Source organism: Piliocolobus tephrosceles, chromosome 4 (genome assembly GCF_002776525.5).
Source record: "Piliocolobus tephrosceles isolate RC106 chromosome 4, ASM277652v3, whole genome shotgun sequence".
In the NCBI taxonomy this organism is placed as follows: domain Eukaryota; kingdom Metazoa; phylum Chordata; class Mammalia; order Primates; family Cercopithecidae; genus Piliocolobus; species Piliocolobus tephrosceles.
The window spans coordinates 60,114,950-60,134,836 of record NC_045437.1 but is presented as its reverse complement, the minus strand read 5'-3'; the positions used below and the strand labels follow the sequence as shown (position 1 = coordinate 60,134,836).

The window sequence follows — 19,887 nt, the reverse complement described above, 5'->3', positions numbered from 1 at the left end:
ACCAGGATTTCATTTTTATGATTTTTTGAAAGTATGAGATTAGGAATATAAAATGCCTATTCAGCTAATATTTTAAATTCCCCAGTTCAAGGATTGAAGAAACATGTTTAGCTAATTTACCAGACTTATTTTACAATTGATGAAACTCCTATTTTTTTAAATCAGAAATAAAACTACCTAAGTGATTGAAAAAATGGCACCAAATAAAGCAGAATTTTTAAACAAAAAGATAGCAAAAAGGTATTCTAGTAGCAGATGACCTTAGCAAATTTTGCTGATAAACTTCTTGAGATTTAATAGCTAGTATTAATGTCTGCATCGACACTCCGAATAATACTAGTAACAGTGGCCAGCACCCAGCAATGGAAGAAAAACCCTGGTCTATCTAGATCATTACCAAAATAATATCACATTTTATAATAGAAGATTTTGGCTACCTGGGATCCTAACAGAATTAAGAAAAAGATAAATTCTCTACTCTAGCGCACATCAGGTAGCTCACAGCTTTCAAACTGGTATTTTTTTCCTCCTAACAAAATTCTCTCACAGAGTCTCACATAGAGATCTGATTTATCTCTAATCATTTTTTATTTTATTTTATTTTATTTTTATTGAGGCAGGGTCTCACTCTGTCATCCAGGCTGGAGTAGAGTGGTGGGATCATGACTTACTACAACCTCAACATCCTGGGCTCAAGTGATCCTCCCACTTCAGCCTCCCAAGTAGCTGAGACTACAGGCGCCCACCACCATGCCCAGCTAATTTTTGTATTTTTTGTAGAGATAGGGTTTCAACATGTTGCCCAAGTTGGTCTCAAACTCCTCAGCTCAAGCCATCTGCCTGGCCTCCCAAAGTGCTAGGATTACAGATGTGAGCCACCACACCTAGCCTGATTTAGCTCTAATTCTTCAGATATAAATACACACCCAATCCAAGGATTTCCAAACTTTCTCAGTACGTGGTGCCCTTAATATCTCAATTTTTTAAACAACAGCAATCCATTGGCCAAAAGAAATAACTAATAGTTCCAATTATTAAATAGTTAAGTCCAAATAATTTAATAAGGTTTTGTTCTAACAATTTAGCACCCACTGAGCACTATGTCAATTTCTCATTTTGGAATGAGATTGGACACTGGCTCGCTTATTTTTGTTGCACATTGATTTCTGCCCAGCACTTGATTTTTATCCAACAATTGCTCAAAACCCAATTTTGCAAAGATATGGTGTCACAGAAAGGAATATCGTGGTCTTGATTGGAAACTGGGAACTGTTTCAAGCTATTAGTTTTCCAGGTGGTTGACACATGTTTTTGTGTTTTTCTTGAAAATTTAAAATAACACTTGCACCCATGTGCATTCCCTCTGTTGCCTCAGGACACGTTTTGAGGACCTTGGCCCTAGTCCCATCACTCCTATACCACAGGGTGAGGGGTGAGGATACCTCCCCAGTTGGGAACAACCCAGGAACTGGGGAAGAGATGATTTGGCCATGGTAGCTTTCTTTGTGTGGTTAATGGAAGAAGGCTTTCAAGATAGCAAACTAATATGCTTTTGAAATGCTCACGCTTGATCTTAGCCAAAAGGCCGAGAAGCGATGAAATGTTCATTAGTGTAATATTATCTTGCAATCTAGCTGAGAGATGACTACAAACTTTTCATGTACATCCAGTGAGAATTAGAACCTTTGTAATGCAACATGTCTTTTTATTTATATTCTTCCTAGTAAGACCAGGGAAGATTAATAATCTGGAATAAAAGATACAAATAGACATAAAGGGAATTCTTCTTCCTTTTTCAAACCCAGGACTGGAAGCAATACTACCCTTATACTTAGTAGGCAAAAGAAGTAGAGAGGAGTGGCTATGACTGAAAACACACATTAGAGGCCCAAGAAGTGGTGAGGGACTTGTTAATTGCTAAAGAAAGGACAGTAGTTTGAGATGGGGGGTAGGGAGAGCATTATCCACTAGCTGAGAAAATGCCCCAATGGGGCAGCCCAAAGGCCTGATCAATGAAGTCTGATATATCTGTATAGTGCTTGGGGATAACTTAACTAGATTCCCAAGTGTGCCCAGGTTTTTATGGTATATCAAGTCTATTCACTTCCTCCTCACTGGCCCTCTGAATGCATTAATCCCACTCCATATTCTGTGTGTAGAAGCAATGTATATAAATGTGAGTGAAGAGACGCTTGGATCATCTTTGCATCCTATGTGTTGGTGTTAATTCAACAAAGGATGGGGAACAGAGGGTCAGTTATCCAGGTGAATTGAGTATTTCTTAAAACTTAAGTAGTTTGACAGGTAACTTATATTCAATGAATTCATAGTTTTGTGACTAAATTCTACTTATCTTGTCACTGCTAATTCTCCTCTTAATCTTTGCAACATATCATATCTTTGTGTGCTTCCAAATGCAGATACTGTATTACTGGATGATGTGAAACAACAGAAGTGATTGTTATTCAGATGCTGAAATATTAAGATGACAAAATATTGTCTATTTACACTGTAATTTTCATAATGTTTCTTCATGACGTCACTTGGGCAACCTTTTGTTATCTAGTTGTTTCTACTGTTATAAAAAATTTTTACTATTAATGGTAATTCAAATTTACTTTCATGTATTTATTTATTAGACTCATGCTAGTACTTAACATTTTTCTTTTTCTTACTTTTCTTAAGAATTAAGTTGCTACTGCATCATCTATATTTAACAAACTGTGATGGTTTCTGAGCAGAAGTGATCAGGAACTTCTCTTCTGCCTTGTATGAGCTAATTTTTTAAGATTCTGAGTTTAGCCTAGTGCTCTATACTTGTACACATTCTCTAAGAGTTGTCTATATATTTACTTTGTACCTCTTTGAGCTTTTATTTTATTCTTAATCAAATTTTCATACTGCTATGTATTTCACTGGTTTAATGAATTTGGTCAACAGTTACTTCTGTTTCTCAGCAGTTTTTGCTGTAGTAGCATACAGTACTTTGTTTACAATGGCATTATCAAAATTATGTGCTCCTAGAAATAATCAAAATGGTTGGTTTTTTTTTTTTTTTCCCAAAAGATTAAGCTCACTGGACTTTGGCTTTCTAATCTGTAAAATGGCATAACAATGTCGCTATCAAAATGACTGTGAGTATATCAAATAAGATAGCTGGTGTGAAAATACTTGGGAAAGTTGATGATATACACATACCATGTCTGTTATGATTATTATTACCACCATCTTTATCTGTTTTGCCATTTCATTGGTTTCTATTTATAGAGGACAAGATGACGATATCCTATTTACTAGGAGGGGATTCTTTTCCTTCTTCTCACTTTCCCAATATAGCAAATAGTTATATTTAAACTTAAAGAGTATTTAAAGGTTTTCCAAAACAGTTCAATTAAATAGATAACCACAAACCTTCATTTTAAATACCCTTTCATTAGGTACCTATCCTCATTAGGTACTGTTTGTGTTTGAAATTTCTAAGAAAATTTCTCAATAGGAAAGCTTAACTAGAACAATTAATATGAAATCATCAAGTAATTAAATATATCATAACATCATTCTCTATAAAGCACAGTTGAATTATAGACATCAGACAGTCTTCATAGCGTTATTGTGAAATAGGTAAGGTAAGAAAATTAAAGTTTACACATGGCCATATGAAAATTCAAATTAAGAGAAGGCATAGTCCTTTACGGTGGAAGATATGTGTAGTGTCAGATTAAATGTTGAAATATTTATTCTATTTGCTTTTCTTTCCACAGAAACTTAATCTCCTTGGTAGAAAGAATGCTTTCTAGGAGTTGGTGTCAAAGGAACATCTTACTGCTCCAATGTAAATATCCAAGGAGACTGGAAAAGCTAAACATGTGAACACATTATTTTTCAGCAACATATAGAGTTGACTCATGGTCTGATTAAACTCATCTTTCTATCTGAGTCTGATCAGATAAAGAACTCTTGAGACATACAGCAAAATGAGGTCATCCTTGCAAGTTTGATTTTGAAATAAAAGCATTTCATATTTAAATATGAAATGCTATAAGGTTTTCATAAAATATACGCATATATTTAATATTTACCAACTGGAGTAGAATGTATGAAAGAAATGATCTATCCAAAACTCAGTTTACTACAGTTTAAAAAGGTAGAACACATAACTACATAAACGGACTCCTCTAACTCACTGTGAGGTTTCCTCTTTCTTTTATCAGTACCAAGGTTGACTCACCCTTGATGAAGTTGCATTAGATGACTTTCAGTTCGGTCATTTGCCTATTTAACATTGTTTATTGTTATCCATGGGGCTGGTCAGTATTCTACTCACCTCTACCCTGTTCCCTTTTATGATCTGCATAGTCGATTTTTTAATCCTTTCCCTTTCTTCTCAAGCTGCCCCATCCCTCTCTCCTCTGGCTATTGATGGCTGTACCTTCTACTTTTACATTCATTCATTTGGAGATGGAGGAGTAAAATGTTTAGAGAATTCATGGCTAATATCTCTTAACATTTTACTCCTCCATCTCTAAATTTACATTTCCCTTTTTTACTCTTCTCCTCCACCTCCTCCTTCTCTCTTCTTCTTCTTCTTGTCTTCTCTCTTCTTCCTTTTTTTCCTTCTCTCTTCTTCTTCTCCTTCTCTCTCTCTCTCTTTTTTTTTCCCCCAGACACAGTCTTGTCTTGCTCTGTCACCCAGGCTGGAGTGCAGTGGCATGATCATAGCTCACTGCAACCTTGAACTCCAGGGCTCAACCAATCCTCCTACCTCAGTCTCAGACTAAAGGCACATGCCACCAGAGCCAGCTAATTTTTTGGATTTTTAGTAAGGACAAGGTCTCACTATGTTGCCCAGGCAGGTCTTCTTTGTCCATCCTAAAGAATACAGTTCTGCTATTTACTACTTTTCCAAGGATAGCCTCCTTACTCTGGCTTATGATCACATTTTTGTCAGCAACTACAGCTCCATCTTTAACCCTTTTTTCCCCTTGAATTTTTAGTCTCTTTCTATCTCGTGGAGCCTTCCCTCAGCTCAAGTATCCTGAATTCATAAAAATTCTGCTTGAACCTAATTCTCTGTCAGGAAACCTTAGTTCTCTCTTCCTCCTCCACCCATCAGCCTTTTAAAGAGATGCCTGGGTTTGCTCACATTTCCACTTCAATTCATTCCTTAGCCCAGGGGCTCCTAATGCTATTACCTGAATACCATGCTCCACTCAACTGTCATTCAAAAGCCTAGTAATTATAGAAGGTAACTGTTCTCATTTCTCCTGGTCCTCTGGACTGTTATTTCTGTTTGCTGTTCCAGTATTTAACTGTTGTCTTGTTTACCCTAGGCTTATCACGTATAAGCCAATTCATCACCTGTTATCTGCCGTGTTTTCTACTCACTTCCCTTTGTTCCTCATGTCCACGTCACCAGGTACATAGTCATTCATGGTCAAAAATCAGCATTCTCTTTGATTCTCCTTCTCTACTGGCTGTCCCCCAACATACAAACATACATCACACACACACATACACACACACACAAAACCATTCTATAAGCCTCTTGCATCTAAGCCAACTCTGCTCCACTGCCATCACTCCCTTGATCTAGGTCTTCATCATATTTAGCCTGCCTTACTTCTGTGAATTTTGACACGAAATACTTCCCTGTAGTCACTTTGCTATGCAATCATTCAACAATAGAGTAATCAAGATGCAATAAAAACAAGAATATGATCATGCCAAAACTCAGCTAAAAACCTCTGTGACTCTCAGGTCCCATAGACTATATTTGAAATTTTCTTCTCTTTTGCCAGGTTTCGCTATTCACATCAAGCAGATTGTCATTCCTTAGTTCAGCCATAATTTTCCATGCCTCACATTTAGTAAATGTTGTTCCCTTAGCCCGGTATTTTCTGTACTTTTCCCTTGGGTGGAAAACTGTTCATCTCCTCTCTATGTTCCTGCAGTACATTATAAATGCCTCAAGGATTGTGCTCACCATATTTTATTACAATGGTCTAAAATGCCAGACCTTACTGCTCCACAGATTGAGAGCTTTAAATACACCATATTTGCTCAAGAAGCATTCTCATTATGTGTGTATGAATAATTAAGTGTCATGAATTTCAAATCTAAGAAAGTGAGATAAAAATAATGTAGAAATAGGGTCACTAGGAATAGAAAGTTGTTTAGAGATGAAGAAGGGTAGATGTCAATAATACAACTGCTAAAATAGCAACCATAGTTTGTAAAAATGAGTGAAATATAATTTCATTTCTAGAACCCCATGTAGACCTACTGCAATAACCTGATGCTCTGCTGGAATGGCAGGAATAACACTAGATACTCGGGGGTCCCATACAGACTAATTCTTATCAGATAAACTGCAGCCTGTTGTGAGTTTTTGATGTCATGAAAAGATGGTGAATGTTATTGGACAAATGTATAGACTAAGACAGAAAGATGAATATCAATTCTATACAGAGGCAGATGTGTCACAAATGATAGTATAGGTATTGAGAATAAAGACTTATGTAGAAAAACATACACACTACCACAAGAATGAAATGCACTGAGAAAATGAGCTAGTGATGGGATATGATCTGCAAACCTGCTTGTCAGTTTTCACTGTTTTTCAAGCTGTACTATGTCTTAAATGATATTCAAGTCTCTCTAACGTTTTCTGTGCTTGCCTCTAATGATCCTTAAAAATTGGCTTAATTTTGGCAAAGTTCCACAAAGATTTCTTAAATGATCTGGCAAACCAATGCTAACATCTGTACATACATCAATTGAAATATATTCAAAATGCTATACAGTCTGTTTCACAGGACTTGTCAAATGTAGTTGAAAGCTTTTCAAATATTAGAAAATATCCATGTAGGTAGGTAGCTAAAACTCAGGTTCTACATAAATATAAGGTAATGATTTAAGTGTTAGTTTCCATTAAAAATTTAATTCTCAGTTTTCCTAGAAAGTGTATTTTCTGGGAAAATAAATACGTGTGTGTGTGTGTGTGTGTGTGTGTGTATGTGTGTGTGTGTGTGTGTGTTAATCAAGAGTGACAGTGCACTCAAATTAAATCTACCATTCATTTCTAGCTTGTATAATTTTATTCATATTCTTTCTATATTGGAGAAGAGTGATACAGTTGAACAAAAGTCGTTAGTTTTATTATATCATCAGCTCTAGATATAAATTTTCTCGGTTTTTTCTCTCTTTGCCTACCCTTGTACTTACATATCACTGGCAATGGAGGAGTTCCGGGACATAGACTTTGGAGAGAGGTCATAATCACTGTCAGATCGATACAGGAAGGACTCCCGGCGTTGACTGTGGACAAAATTTGCTTGGAGAATTAGCCCAGATCCTGGGCTGGTCATGGGATCCAAGGGACTCCGTCCCGCAGATGTGCCATTGTCCACATCAAAACTGTAAAAGAAGGAGAAGAAATTATGTTGCTGTGAACATTCACATGTTCGTATTTTCACAAAGCATTTAGCTTCAACTGAGGTACTGACAGTGCAATTAGCAGGAATCAAAATTACAGCTAATTTCTGCCATAAAAATATGATAATATTAAAATACATAAAAGAAAAACACATTGACTTCACATTCTTGTTTTCCCGGATACTGTTGTTAACTGACCGGATACAAGATACAGGTTTTTCCAAACTCAACTTCAGTTAAAAGGGAAACGTTCTGCAAAAATTAATCTTCTAAGTACAAAATTCCTTTTGGAAAATAACAAACACACAGTAATTCATTAAATATTTGAATTTGAGTCAACAAATGCCCATTTTGTGCCTAATGCTGTTCTCCCAAACCTGGGCTCCTCCCCCACACTCCTACCCTACTACATCCATCCAAGCTTTAATTTTCATTGTACCCACTTCCTTCCATCCCTACTACCAATATTTTAGATTCAGGTCTCCATCAAATTTCATCTATATTATTATAACAACCTTTATATTAGTGTCTTGAATCCATTTTCCAGTGTCATTCTTCAGTTTAAAACTCTTCAGTAACTTACTATTGCTCTCAGGATGAAGTCAAAATTTCTTTGCTAGACTGCCAGTCTAACCATCTGCTCTCAATTACAATTAGTTGCCCTCCCAGTCTCAACTTGCAGCCCTCATCCATTGGGGACTTCATGCTCAACTCATATTGAGGCATCATCTCCTTGTCACAGGTTCTCACCTCCTGCTCCCCTAAATAATCAAATCTCCTTTCCCCTGCCTAATTGTCACTCAACCTTGAGACTTAGCCTGCACCTGAATGGCTGCCCTGGTATATCAGAACTTTGTGAAAGGCCCTTTCTCTATGCTCCCAAGACACTTTCCTACTCTCTAATGACAGAATTTACAATGAATTGAAAATGTGTTTCACTCGGGAGCTCTCTACGAATGGAGACTCAGCGTATTCTTGGCTCTTTGAAAACTGTGCCCAAGTGTCTTGAGTAAATGATTAAATGAATAAAAGGCACTGTGCTCAGCAATACGTATTTCAGAGCTGGGAAAAAAATAACTACACACACAGTTCTTAACGTCATAGTCCTTATAATCTAGATAAACTTTCCACAAAGAACCTTTCTAGTGAAACATCAACCAGTATTAAAATAAAGTCAACTTTCATGTGTTCTTAAGAGAGGAGGGTGAGAGCTTATGATAGCCCAGCAGGTGTGTGGTTTTAAAGAAAAAATTGCTGAATGAATAAATAAACACGTGAATTCAAGTTTTGCTGTCATTAACATTTTCCCCATTAGAAGCTTTATCCAAACTATTAACTAGCTAAATTTAAAACATTTCTTTATTTTCTTTATTGGAGTCATTAATAAATAGAGTTGTGACTCTAAGATTGGAAGATGTTTCATGGATCACTTTGAATCTATGATCAAATAACAGTGGCTCCAAAATAATCCATCAAGTAAACAGAAGAGGAAAAACTCACTATCTTGAGCAGTTGTAAATATGTTTTTCCAACTTAAAATTTTCTTAGAATTGTGTCACAATATACATGTATTGATTTGGTTCAGGAGGGACAACGAAAGATTATCTAGTTGAACAGACTCACTTTACACAGGAGGATACAAGATCCTAGAAAAGTTAATTGACCAGTCACTGAGCTAACTGTACATTGATTGTTCCTAAAGTCCTTCCAGCTCTACTGCATGAGTATATAAGCCACAAATATATGTGACACCCAAACAAGGGACATCTGTTTCACCAGAATAGGATAGGCACATGTGTATGTGGGACCTTGTCAATTCCCAGGAAGACTGGAAGGGGAGGATGGTCTCTAATCATTCAATAGACATACATTAGGGATCTTCAGCAAACTCTCCTTGGATATGCTTAAAAAGGCATTTATTAAGCATCTACTATGAGTGCATTAAGATACAAAAATAAAGGATGAATGATTAACTCAGGCTGGGATATCTGAGAAGTTTTCATGAAAAGTAATATTTAAGAAGGTTTTTGAAGGTATTGTATTTAGTATACAACTGGAAGACATTGAAAACTTCTGAATAGTGGGGGTTTGGCAAAGTAGATTTCTCTTCTAAGAAGACAGTCATGGCAGCTTTTCAGCATGAGGAGGACCTAGTAATGTGAATGCTTATAGAAATGTTTATGTTTATTTCCCTTTAATATCATGATATTCTTTTTGCTACATTTTAAAAAAGAAAATACCCTCTCCTTCCTGTGCACGAACAGAAATGGAAGAGATACAGAAGTGTGAGTTTTGGTTTAGTCTTTTTCAATTCAATTGAGTAAATACCAAATTTGTAAAAACCAGTAATATTTTTTCTTTAATTATAATTTTTCCAATTAAATTAAGCAAGTCAACTTACAGAGACACTTCACTATAAGTTTTGAAACAAATATTGCTAAATACGTTAAGTCATTTAGATATTTAAGATATTTTTAAATCTTAAAACTTTTAAGCCACAATATTACCACTAAAACCAAAACATTTATTAATAGGTCATTTTCTTAAACAAAGAAACTCTATTTTCCACTGAAGGGTTAAATAACCTTAAGGGCCTAAATTATTTCTTAGGGACTCACAAAAATAACCCTTTAAATGGCATCTAAAAAACAAAGTTCACAATGTATACTAAGTAATTGTCAATATTGATACAATTACATTAATCTAATATCGGTATTAGCTTTACAAACATTGAGAATGAAGATCTAAAAATAATGACTGATATTTTATTGGACTTTTACTTAAAGAAAAAAATACTTGAGAGGATTTAATTGAATTTCCATAACAAATAACTGACTACTTATTGTGTTGGAATAAAGTAAAATGAGCATGATTAATAGTCTGAGGTTTCACTCTAAATTTTGGCACCGCAAGTATTCTCAGAATACGGTTTGTTTTGGGAAGTGAACCTAGGGTCTGAGTTCATTTGCATAATTGATTCCCATTATATTAAATGCTCTTATGATCAAAATTAGTTATCAAGAAAAGGTCATATTACTGAGAGTCTCTAGTCTGAAGTATCAGCAAATGTCAGTATTAGTGAATGACTTTATAGAAAAAGAGACTTTGTATTTTGAAATATTCATTGAATAAACTTTTACATTGTATCCTATGTCCTTAGATCAGCACTTTAATAAGTACAGATATACTAAACATTGTCCTTTTCTAGAAAGCACTAAAGACTAGTTAAGGTAACAGAACATCAAGCAACCAGAGAAAATAAAAGCAACACAACAGGTGGCATCTGTATTAAACAGTATATAAATACTAAAACATGAAATTGTATTATATAGGCAATCAGACTATGTGATGTAGACAATGAATGTAAAGGGAATTTAAGAAGTTGCAGGATGTACACCTTTGAAGGAGAGTTAAAAAATGTCCAGCTAGAGTAGAGCTGGGTTGGGTGTGGAGGCCACCCACCAAAAGTGAAGCCACAAGAACAAACCCAAGAAGGAATGAGTAAGGTGTGTATATAAAACAGGACATTTAGTGTCTGGCTCAATTTGAGGCTTGGTATTAAAGAATAGTGGAGACCTATAAAAATGCCAGTTCTGTATAGTTCAACCTAACAGGTAGGGCTGGATGTGTTTATGGCAAGCTGGGTCAAGGGGTGTCAGCAGAAGTTTGTTATAAAGACTTATGTGGAAACGCACAAATCTACTTTTAACACTGACATCTCAGGGGAGTAAGACGGGGAAGACTAGTATTTGTTGAAATAAACATATTGCTTTTGCAACAAATAACAGGTAGAAAACAGAGTAGAGGCTGAGCACAGTAGCTCATGCTTGTAATCCCAATACTTTGGAGGCACACGTGGGAGGATCACTTGAGTCCAGGAGTTCAAGGTTACAGTGACTGATCGTGTAACTGCACTCCAATCTAGGTGACAGAGCATGACTCTGTCTGAAAAAAAAAAAAAAAAAAGAAAAAAAAAAAAAAAAAAAAAAAAAAAAAAAAAAAAAGAAAGCAAGAAAGACAAAAAAACAGAGTAAAGAAAAAGGAGAAAAATAAATTTTTAACTACAAGAGAACCCCAAAAAGGCTTGCTTATTAAATACTTCCAATATTAGAACTAGGGGGTTTCCCTTGAAAGAGGGAGGTTAGTTGTGGATTTTTAAAAGGCAGTACAGTTTTACTCGGTAGGTAGTAAGTTAACTGAGAATTAGACTACTTACTTAACTTTCTGAAAGTTAGCCTGATTTCTCAGTTTGGCTGAAATTATAGATGGCTTCAAATAAGCTACTTATTTTTGAAACATAATTTTATCAACAGTCCACATCATGGTATTATGAATAAAACAAGAAGGTGATGAAGGATAAGGTAGCCCTAACCTTAGATGCTGGTATCAAAATGATCAGTTGTGAATTTTCCAAAGACATTCTTTCGAAAACACTTGGATGTGGTGAATTCTCTTTTCACTCATAGCCAATTAGGTGGACCCCAAGCAAAAACCTAGTGGAAGTTTGAAAAAGTAACTAAAGGATTAGGGAGAGTAAAAATAACCAAGTTTAATGATGATAGAGGCAATAATAATAACGTTAAAAATAATAAAACTTCTGGAGCACCCTCCACGTTCCAGGCACTGTGCTTTGTACATATTATCTCATTTAATCCTCACAATAATCCTTTGAAGTAGGCACTGTATTTTCCATTTGACCATGGGGACTCTGAGGCATAGACAAACGACTCTATGTTAAGTAGTATGCTCAAGTTCATAAGTGGGTTTTAAACTCAAGCTGTCTGATTCTAATGCTGGGGAGAATAGACTCTGTTTACACCTCTGTTATGAAGTTTCCTATTAATCATTAAAAAAAAATACAGGAACACCTTTTAGCTTCCTCACCTACATGGAACTTCTGAAAATAACATTCTGATTAACTTACAAGTGACCCATGCAAAGGCTAATTCTGAGACTAAATTTTCATATGGGGTTGGGTGTAGTGGCTCACACCTGTAATCCCAGCACTTTAGAAAGCCAAGACTGGTGAATTGCTTGAGCCCAGGAGTTCAGAGCCAGCCTGGGCAACATGGTGAAACACCATCTTTACAAAAAATTTTAAAATTACCTGGGTGTGGTGGTGCTTACCTGTAGTCCCAGTTACCCCAGAGGCGGAGGCAGGAGGATCACCTGAACTTAGGAGGTCGAGGCTGCAGTGAGCCATGATTACATCACTGCACTCCAGCCTGGGTGACAGAGCGAGACTCTGTCTCAAAAAAAAAAAGTTTTCATATGACCCAACATTTTGGAATTTGCCAAATCCCCAGATTTTTCCAATTCTAAACATAACAGTAGGGTGTAAAAAGTCTTTGCTGTAACCCATTTGGTGGGTTTCTTTACAGCATTTGAGATTTCATTTGGAATTAGGGAAGGGTCAGTGGGTCTGCAAAAGGGCTTAGCAAATGGAACTAAGTGAGGTGCTTTCTTGTTCCACATGTTTGCTTCCCTTAATGCAATTTAAGAATGCACACAATTCTTAAAAGAGATAACTTTTGCCAGAAGGCAGTTTTGGAGGAGGAATGATATAGCTGTATTTGGTCCCCTATGAGGGGGCAGTAAGAGTAATGACCAGCTGGCCTGCTGTATTCAGAAGTGTTAAAGAATGTGTGTGGCTAGCACTACTCATGACCATTTACTCCACAGACCCATCCTTTTCTATGGAATCAGCCCCCTACAAGCAACAAAGAGAAATCGGACAAACTGACCAATGAAATAATACTCCAAGTTCTCCACACTGTTCCATTTCAGTGGAATTATTGGATGGTAATACAGTTCCAACCTACCTTTCATCCACGTTCTCAACTGCTCCCATACTTTGTGTCTACTGACCTTGTAATTGTTTGTCTACTGAAGGTCATTTCTCATCTTTTTGGCCTTTTGCTAGACACTGCTTCCCTAGTTTAAATCTTTCTCAATTTATTTTTGACCATGATATGGGCCCTCTCCTGAGGCAGAGTCCTACTACTGTGCTGAGTAAACAGCTCTCCTCATCTAGCCTAGACATTGGGACCTTATACTCAGCACTGAACACCCAGTATGAAGCCCAAAACGGGTGGGGCAATGAGGGCCTCAGTGGAGCAACTACTAAGGAACCCCTATCAATAGCAGCCTCCATTACCGAAGCATCTATGAAGGCAACGCACAGCGAAGATCTTGCTAAACACCGCTGAGAACCCTGGGCCATCACTAAAGCCAGGACCATCTGAGAGCTGCCTTTTTAGCTATGTATTAAGAACAATGGCACATAGACCTACCAAAAATGTTCCTGTTAATATGTTTATTTAGGAGTTAGAAAACGGGTTAAATTTGAAATCTTGGTTCAGCCACTTCCTATCTGCATGCTCTAAGGCACGTTACTGTACCTTTCTAGGCTTTCACTGCTGATAAAGATAATTACAGTACCTAGCTCTAGGGCCATTACAAGGATTAGAAGAGAAAATGTTTGGAAAGCATTTACCACATTGCCTGGCAGCTAGTACACTCCCATTATTTAGCAGCTATTGTTTTTCACTTTTATTACTCTTTATCTTCCAGGGGGATCTTCATCTAGGTTGTGCTTTTTAACTTTACTTGAACACATGACTTTGGGAAGAACCTAAAGGGAGAGATGAAAGGTAAAGAGACCTGAAGTCCAAATCACCTGAATCAGCCCTTGCAATCAATGAGGTGGCAGATGCTGGAGCCAGATTGCTCTAAAAGTTTCAGCTGCTTTTATGTCTCCACCCAACTTCATAATTCCAGTGTGCTAACATCCGGGGAGGGTGGAGACTGCTGATTTTTTTTCTAGATATTCCTCACTGAGGAGAAAGAATAATTTCCTACCAGGAAGTGTGGAAGGTTTGTAGGTCCCAACAACCTAGGTGGGGCTCCAGCTGAATATAATGAGCAGAAACAGTCCGTCAGACCTCAGGTCTCCAGACACAGGGTGTAGCTTGCGGACCTCAGGTCACAATAGTTTATATTCCTGCACTCCACTCTCCCCTGTGTATTGTAGTTCATGCTGTTGGCTACACATTGGAACCCATTTTGATGCTTTGCCACTCAAGGGAAGGAGAGGCTTACTCTTGAGCTTAAGGGGAGAGTAACTGGAACTGGATGATTACATACATTTTTTCCCTCTTTATAATAGTAAATATTTTACCCACTCTTATCAATATCACAAGTTTATGAAACTCGTTTCTAATCAATGCCAGTGATACTTCTCTACTGAAAATTTCCCTGCAGGTCAAATAGCTTCTCTGGAGTAAACAAAATAATGATTTGCAAAATTCAGCATTTTAATATTTACTTTTTTCTGACTATCTATGGAGATGAGACTGTAGAAACTAGCATTTTACAGTGATATGCACAGATGGCAATCTTTCCCAATCAATCATAAAACTGCATATTAAATTTAAGTAGGATACTCTGAGAAGGCATGATATTTAGCTATTTTACAAGATTACACAGCTAAATCATACTATGCATGTTTTAGCTTGCATAATATATACATTTCCATAGAGTTAAGATATTTAAGAAGAGACAGATTTTACCTTTTGTTTTCACAGATGATTTTTATAAACAAAAGCCTGTAATCCCAGCACTTTGGGAGGCTGAGGGGGGTGGTTTGCTTGAGCTCAGGAGTTCAAGACCAGCCTGGGCAACATGATGAAACCCTGTTTCTAAAAAAAAAAAAAAAAAAAAAAAAAAACCAGGCATGATGGCACAAGACTGTGGTGCTGAGGCAGGAGAATCACGTGAGCCCAGGAGGCTGAGGCTTCAGTGAGTCTAGATCATGCCACTGCACTCCAGCCTGGGTAACACAGTGAGACCCTGTCATATATACATCACACACACACACACACACACAGAGGCACAAAGATGAAGAGTATATGCTTATTTATAAGTAAAACATTAGGTAATATATAGAAATACATAACACATGTTTCTGGTTTGTCAGTGACACTCCCAAGTAACACAGGGCAATAAAGAGATTCAAGATGGAAATGATAGCATGAGTTCGATGTCTGGACTGTAAATGAAAGAGGATAAGCTGGACTTGCTTAGCACACTTTTGACACAATGATGTGGTAAAAGGTCAATTTTTTCTGAAAAGTATTTATTAGGCCAGTGTTATGGACTGAGTCTTGCTTCCCCCAGAATTCATATGTTGAAGTCCTAACCCCACAATGAGGTTGAGGTCAAGGTTAAATCAATCTTGTTTCCTCCAGAATTCATATGTTAAATGAGGTCATATGGATGAGGCCCTAATCCAACAGGGCGGGTGTTCGTATAAGAAAGGAGAGAGACACAAGAGCATTCTCTCTTTACCAAATGAGGACAAAGTGAGAAAGCAGCTATCTGCATGTAGGAAGAGAGCCGTCAACAGGAACCAAATCAGTCTTGGTGTTGGACTTCCCACCCTCCAGAATTGTGAGAACATTTCTGTTTAGGCCAACAGTCTAGGGTACTTCATTATGCAGCCTGAGTTGACTAAGAACACCAGAAAGCCCCAACCAAAAATTGTTTTATTTGAAGTTTATACATTACTTTTTAATGATTATTTTAAAGAAAAATTTTCTTAACTGAAACTCTCCTTAAGAAATCATCCCAAATTACTGCCAAGACTAATGCTATGAAATTTTCTCCCTAAATTTTCTTCTAGTTTTACAACTTTAGGTCTTACAATTAAGTCTTTTGAGTTGAATTTTTGTGTATCATTTAAGATAAGGTTTAGTTTCATTCTTTTGCATGTGAATATCCAGTTTTCCCAATACCATTTGTTCAAGACTTTTTTTTCTTCATTGTATATTCTGGGTATCTTTGTCAAGGATCAGTTAACTGTGTATGTTTGGGTTTATTTCTCGGTTCTATTCTGTTCTATTGGTTTTATGTCTGTCTTCATGCCAGTACCACACTGTTTTGATTACTGTCACTTAGTAATATGTTTTGCAATCAGGAAGTGTGAGATCTCCAGATTTTTTGTTCTTTTTCAAGATTGTTTTGACTATTCACAGTCTTTTGTGGTTTCTTATGAATTTGAAGATTGCTTTTCTATTTCTATAAAAAATACCATTAGGATTTTGATAGAGATTGCATTGGACAGTGTGGACATTTTAACAATATTAAGTTTTCTAATCCATGGAAGCATCAAAGCATAAGGAAAAAAAGTAAAAATAGGCAAGTGGGACTATATCAAAATAAAATGTTTCTGCACAGCAAGGGAGAAAACACAGTGAAAAGACAACGTACAGATTAGGAGAAAATATTTGCAAAACATATGCCTGATATGGTGTTAATATCCACAATACATAGGAGCTCCTACAACTCAATAGCAAAACCTCCCAAAACCCAGTTGAAACCCCTCAAAATTAAAAAACCCAATGAAAGAAATGGACATTTCTCAAAAGAAGACATAAAAATGGTAAACAGCTATATGAAAAGATGCTCAACATCACGAATCATTAAGGAAATGCAAAGGAAAACCACAAGATATTGCTTCACTCCTGTTGGGCTGGCCATTATCTAAAAAAAAAAAAACAAAAAACAAACAAACAAAAAAACTGTTGGCAAGGACATGCAGAAATTGGAATCCTTGTGCACTGATAGTGGGAATGTAAAGTGATGCCATTACTATAAAAAACAGTATGGAGGTTCCTCCAAACATTAAAAATAGAACTACCATATGATCTACTAATCCAACTTCTTGGTATTTATCCAAAAAATTGAGATCAGTATGTCAAAGAGATATTTGCATTCCCATGTTCATTGATGTATATTCACAATACTAAGATGTGGAAACAATCTAAATGTCCATCAATGAATGAATGGATTAAAAATGTGGTATATACATACAATGGAATATTATTTAGCCTTAAAAGAAGGATATCCTGTCACATGCTACAACATGGATGAATTTTGAGGACATTATGTCAAGTGAAATAAGTCAGTCACAGAAAGACAAATATTGCATGATCCCTCTTATATGAGGGATTTAAAGTAGTTGAACTCATAGAAGCAGGAAGTAGTATGGTGGTTGCTTGGCCTGGGGGGAGGGAGAAATGGAGAGCTGTTGTTCAATGTGTATCATTTCAATCACGCAACATAAACAAATTCTAGAGATCTGCTGTACAACATTGTGCTAACAGCTAATAATAATGTAGTACATTATTGCACTTAAAAATGTAAGAGGATATATCTCATATCATGTGTCTTTGCTTTTACCACAATAAAGCAACTTTTACATAAAGGATCTCAAATGGCCCTAACATGAGGTTGTGGCATTTGGACTCCTGAGGCAAAGCCTGCAGTAGCAGTATTAGGTCCATATTTGCAGTAATTACCTAGAAATAATGGGCACTTCAAGTAGTAAACATATACATTCAAACAGAATATGTGCTGACAATGGGAAGTGGTAGTTGTTTTTTTTGTAGTCATTGGTAGGCCTTAATTTATCTGGTAATTTCATGCAGGCGTCAATGTGATTGAGAATAAAACAAGTAGGGATTTATTTCTTCCCTTACATCCTGTTATCATATACTGACCACTAACTAAGAGTATGGAGGGAAGAGCAGAAAAGCACATGCTCTCCAGGCCAGGCTGGACCTGAAAGTCAGTTGTAGCCCCATAGGACTAACTCAGTTTTATTTTCCTTGCACTGCTCACAGCAGGTTACTACCAATCTTTCGCTTACTAAGACCACTTCTAAGATGCCGTATTTCCAAAATGCACTCTTTCTCCAAATGTGGCTTCATCAAGCTAAAGTCTAAAGAGGAGTAGTGTCTTGTTAACGAGGTGGGGCTCAAGATGGATTAAAGACCTAAATGTAAAACCTAAAGCTATAAAAACCCTGGAAGATAACCAGATAAATACCATTTTGAACACAGGAACTGGCAAAGATTTCATGATAAAGGTGCCAAAACCAATTGCAACAAAAGCAAAAATTGACAAATGGAACTTAATTAAACTAAAGAGCTTCTGCACTAGGAAAAGAAAAAAAAAACAACTATTAACAGAGAATAAGCAGATAACCTACAGAATGGGAGAAAATGCTTGCAAATTATATTACCTGACAAAGGTCTAATATCCAGAATCTACAAGGAAATTAAATAAATATTCAAGCAAAAACCAAATAGCCCCATTAAAAAGTAGGCAAAGGACATGAACACTTTTCAAAAGAAGGCATACATATGGCCAATAAGCGTATGAAAAAATACTCAATATCACTAATCATTAGAGAAATACAAATCAAAACCACAGTGAGATACCATTTCATACTAGTCAGAATGGTTATTACTAAAAAGTCAAAAAATAACAGATGTTGGCAAGGTTGCAGAGAATAGGAAACACTTACATACTGCTGGTTAGAATGTAAATTATTAATAGTTCAACCATTGTGGAAAGCAGTGTGGTGATTCCTCAAAGAACTAAAAACAGAACTCCCCATTCAACTCAGCAATCACACTACAGGGTATATACCAAAAGGAATATAAATCATTCTACCATAAAGATACGTGCATGCATGTGTTAATTACAGTAGTATTCACAATCACAAAGACATAGAATCAAACTAAATGTCCATCAACGATAGACTGGATAAAGAAAATGTGGTACATATATACCATGGAGTACTATGCAGTCACAAAAAGGAATGAGATCATGTTCTTTGTAGGAACATGGATGGAGCTGCAGGCCATTATTTTTAGCAAACTAACACAGGAAAAGAAAACCAAATACTGCATGTTTTCACTTATAAGTAGTAACCAAATAATGAGAGCACATAGACAGAAAGAGAGGAACAATAGACACTGGGGCCAACTTGAGGGTGGAGGGTGGGAGGAGGGAGAGGATCAGAAAAAAATACCAACTGTCAGGTACTATGCTTAGTACCTGGGTGACAAAATATATGTACACCAAACCCCAGAGTCACAAGTTTACCTATATAACAAACCTGCACATGTACCACTAAACCTAAAATAAAAGTTAAAATATTAAGAAGAAAAAAAAAAAAACAAGCAAGCAAAGAAAAATACCCAAGGTAGTGTTGGGGGGGTGTTTCTGTATTTATTTATTGTTTCTATGATATAGAGCAAGTAAAATTGCTTTAACAAGCCCACTTTGAAACACTGATATTTTAATGGTGTGTCTCACTACTTCTCCAGCCACCCACCCACATTTATTCTTTATATTGCAGAGTGATCATCCTAAAATGTAAGCCGATTCCCTGCAATTTCCTGCTCACTATCCCATAATGGTATCCTGTTTTATTCAGAGTAAATACTACATCCTCTCAATCGTTTAAGGCCCTCAGTGACCTGGCCCCTGGTGCCTCTCTAATCTCATCTTTACCTACATCTCTCCCTCTTGTTCACTCTGCTCAGCCCCTTGGTTCCTAGCTGTCCTTGAAGTACCGTGCATACTCCCTCCCCAGGGCCT

At 36.6% G+C, this 19,887-nt stretch overlaps 1 protein-coding gene across 7 annotated transcripts in view; it reads right to left on the bottom strand.

Annotated features, from left to right (window-relative positions):
- The window catches only part of PDE4D (phosphodiesterase 4D), a 1,617,209-nt gene that overhangs the window by 245,710 nt on the left and 1,351,612 nt on the right, over window positions 1-19,887 (bottom strand). For all 7 annotated transcript variants that reach the window (XM_023210496.1, XM_026456052.1, XM_026456091.1 and 4 more), the window contains one exon: window positions 7,225-7,416. In XM_023210496.1, coding sequence (XP_023066264.1) covers window positions 7,225-7,416 — 192 coding nt within the window. The remainder of the gene's footprint in view (window positions 1-7,224; window positions 7,417-19,887) is intronic.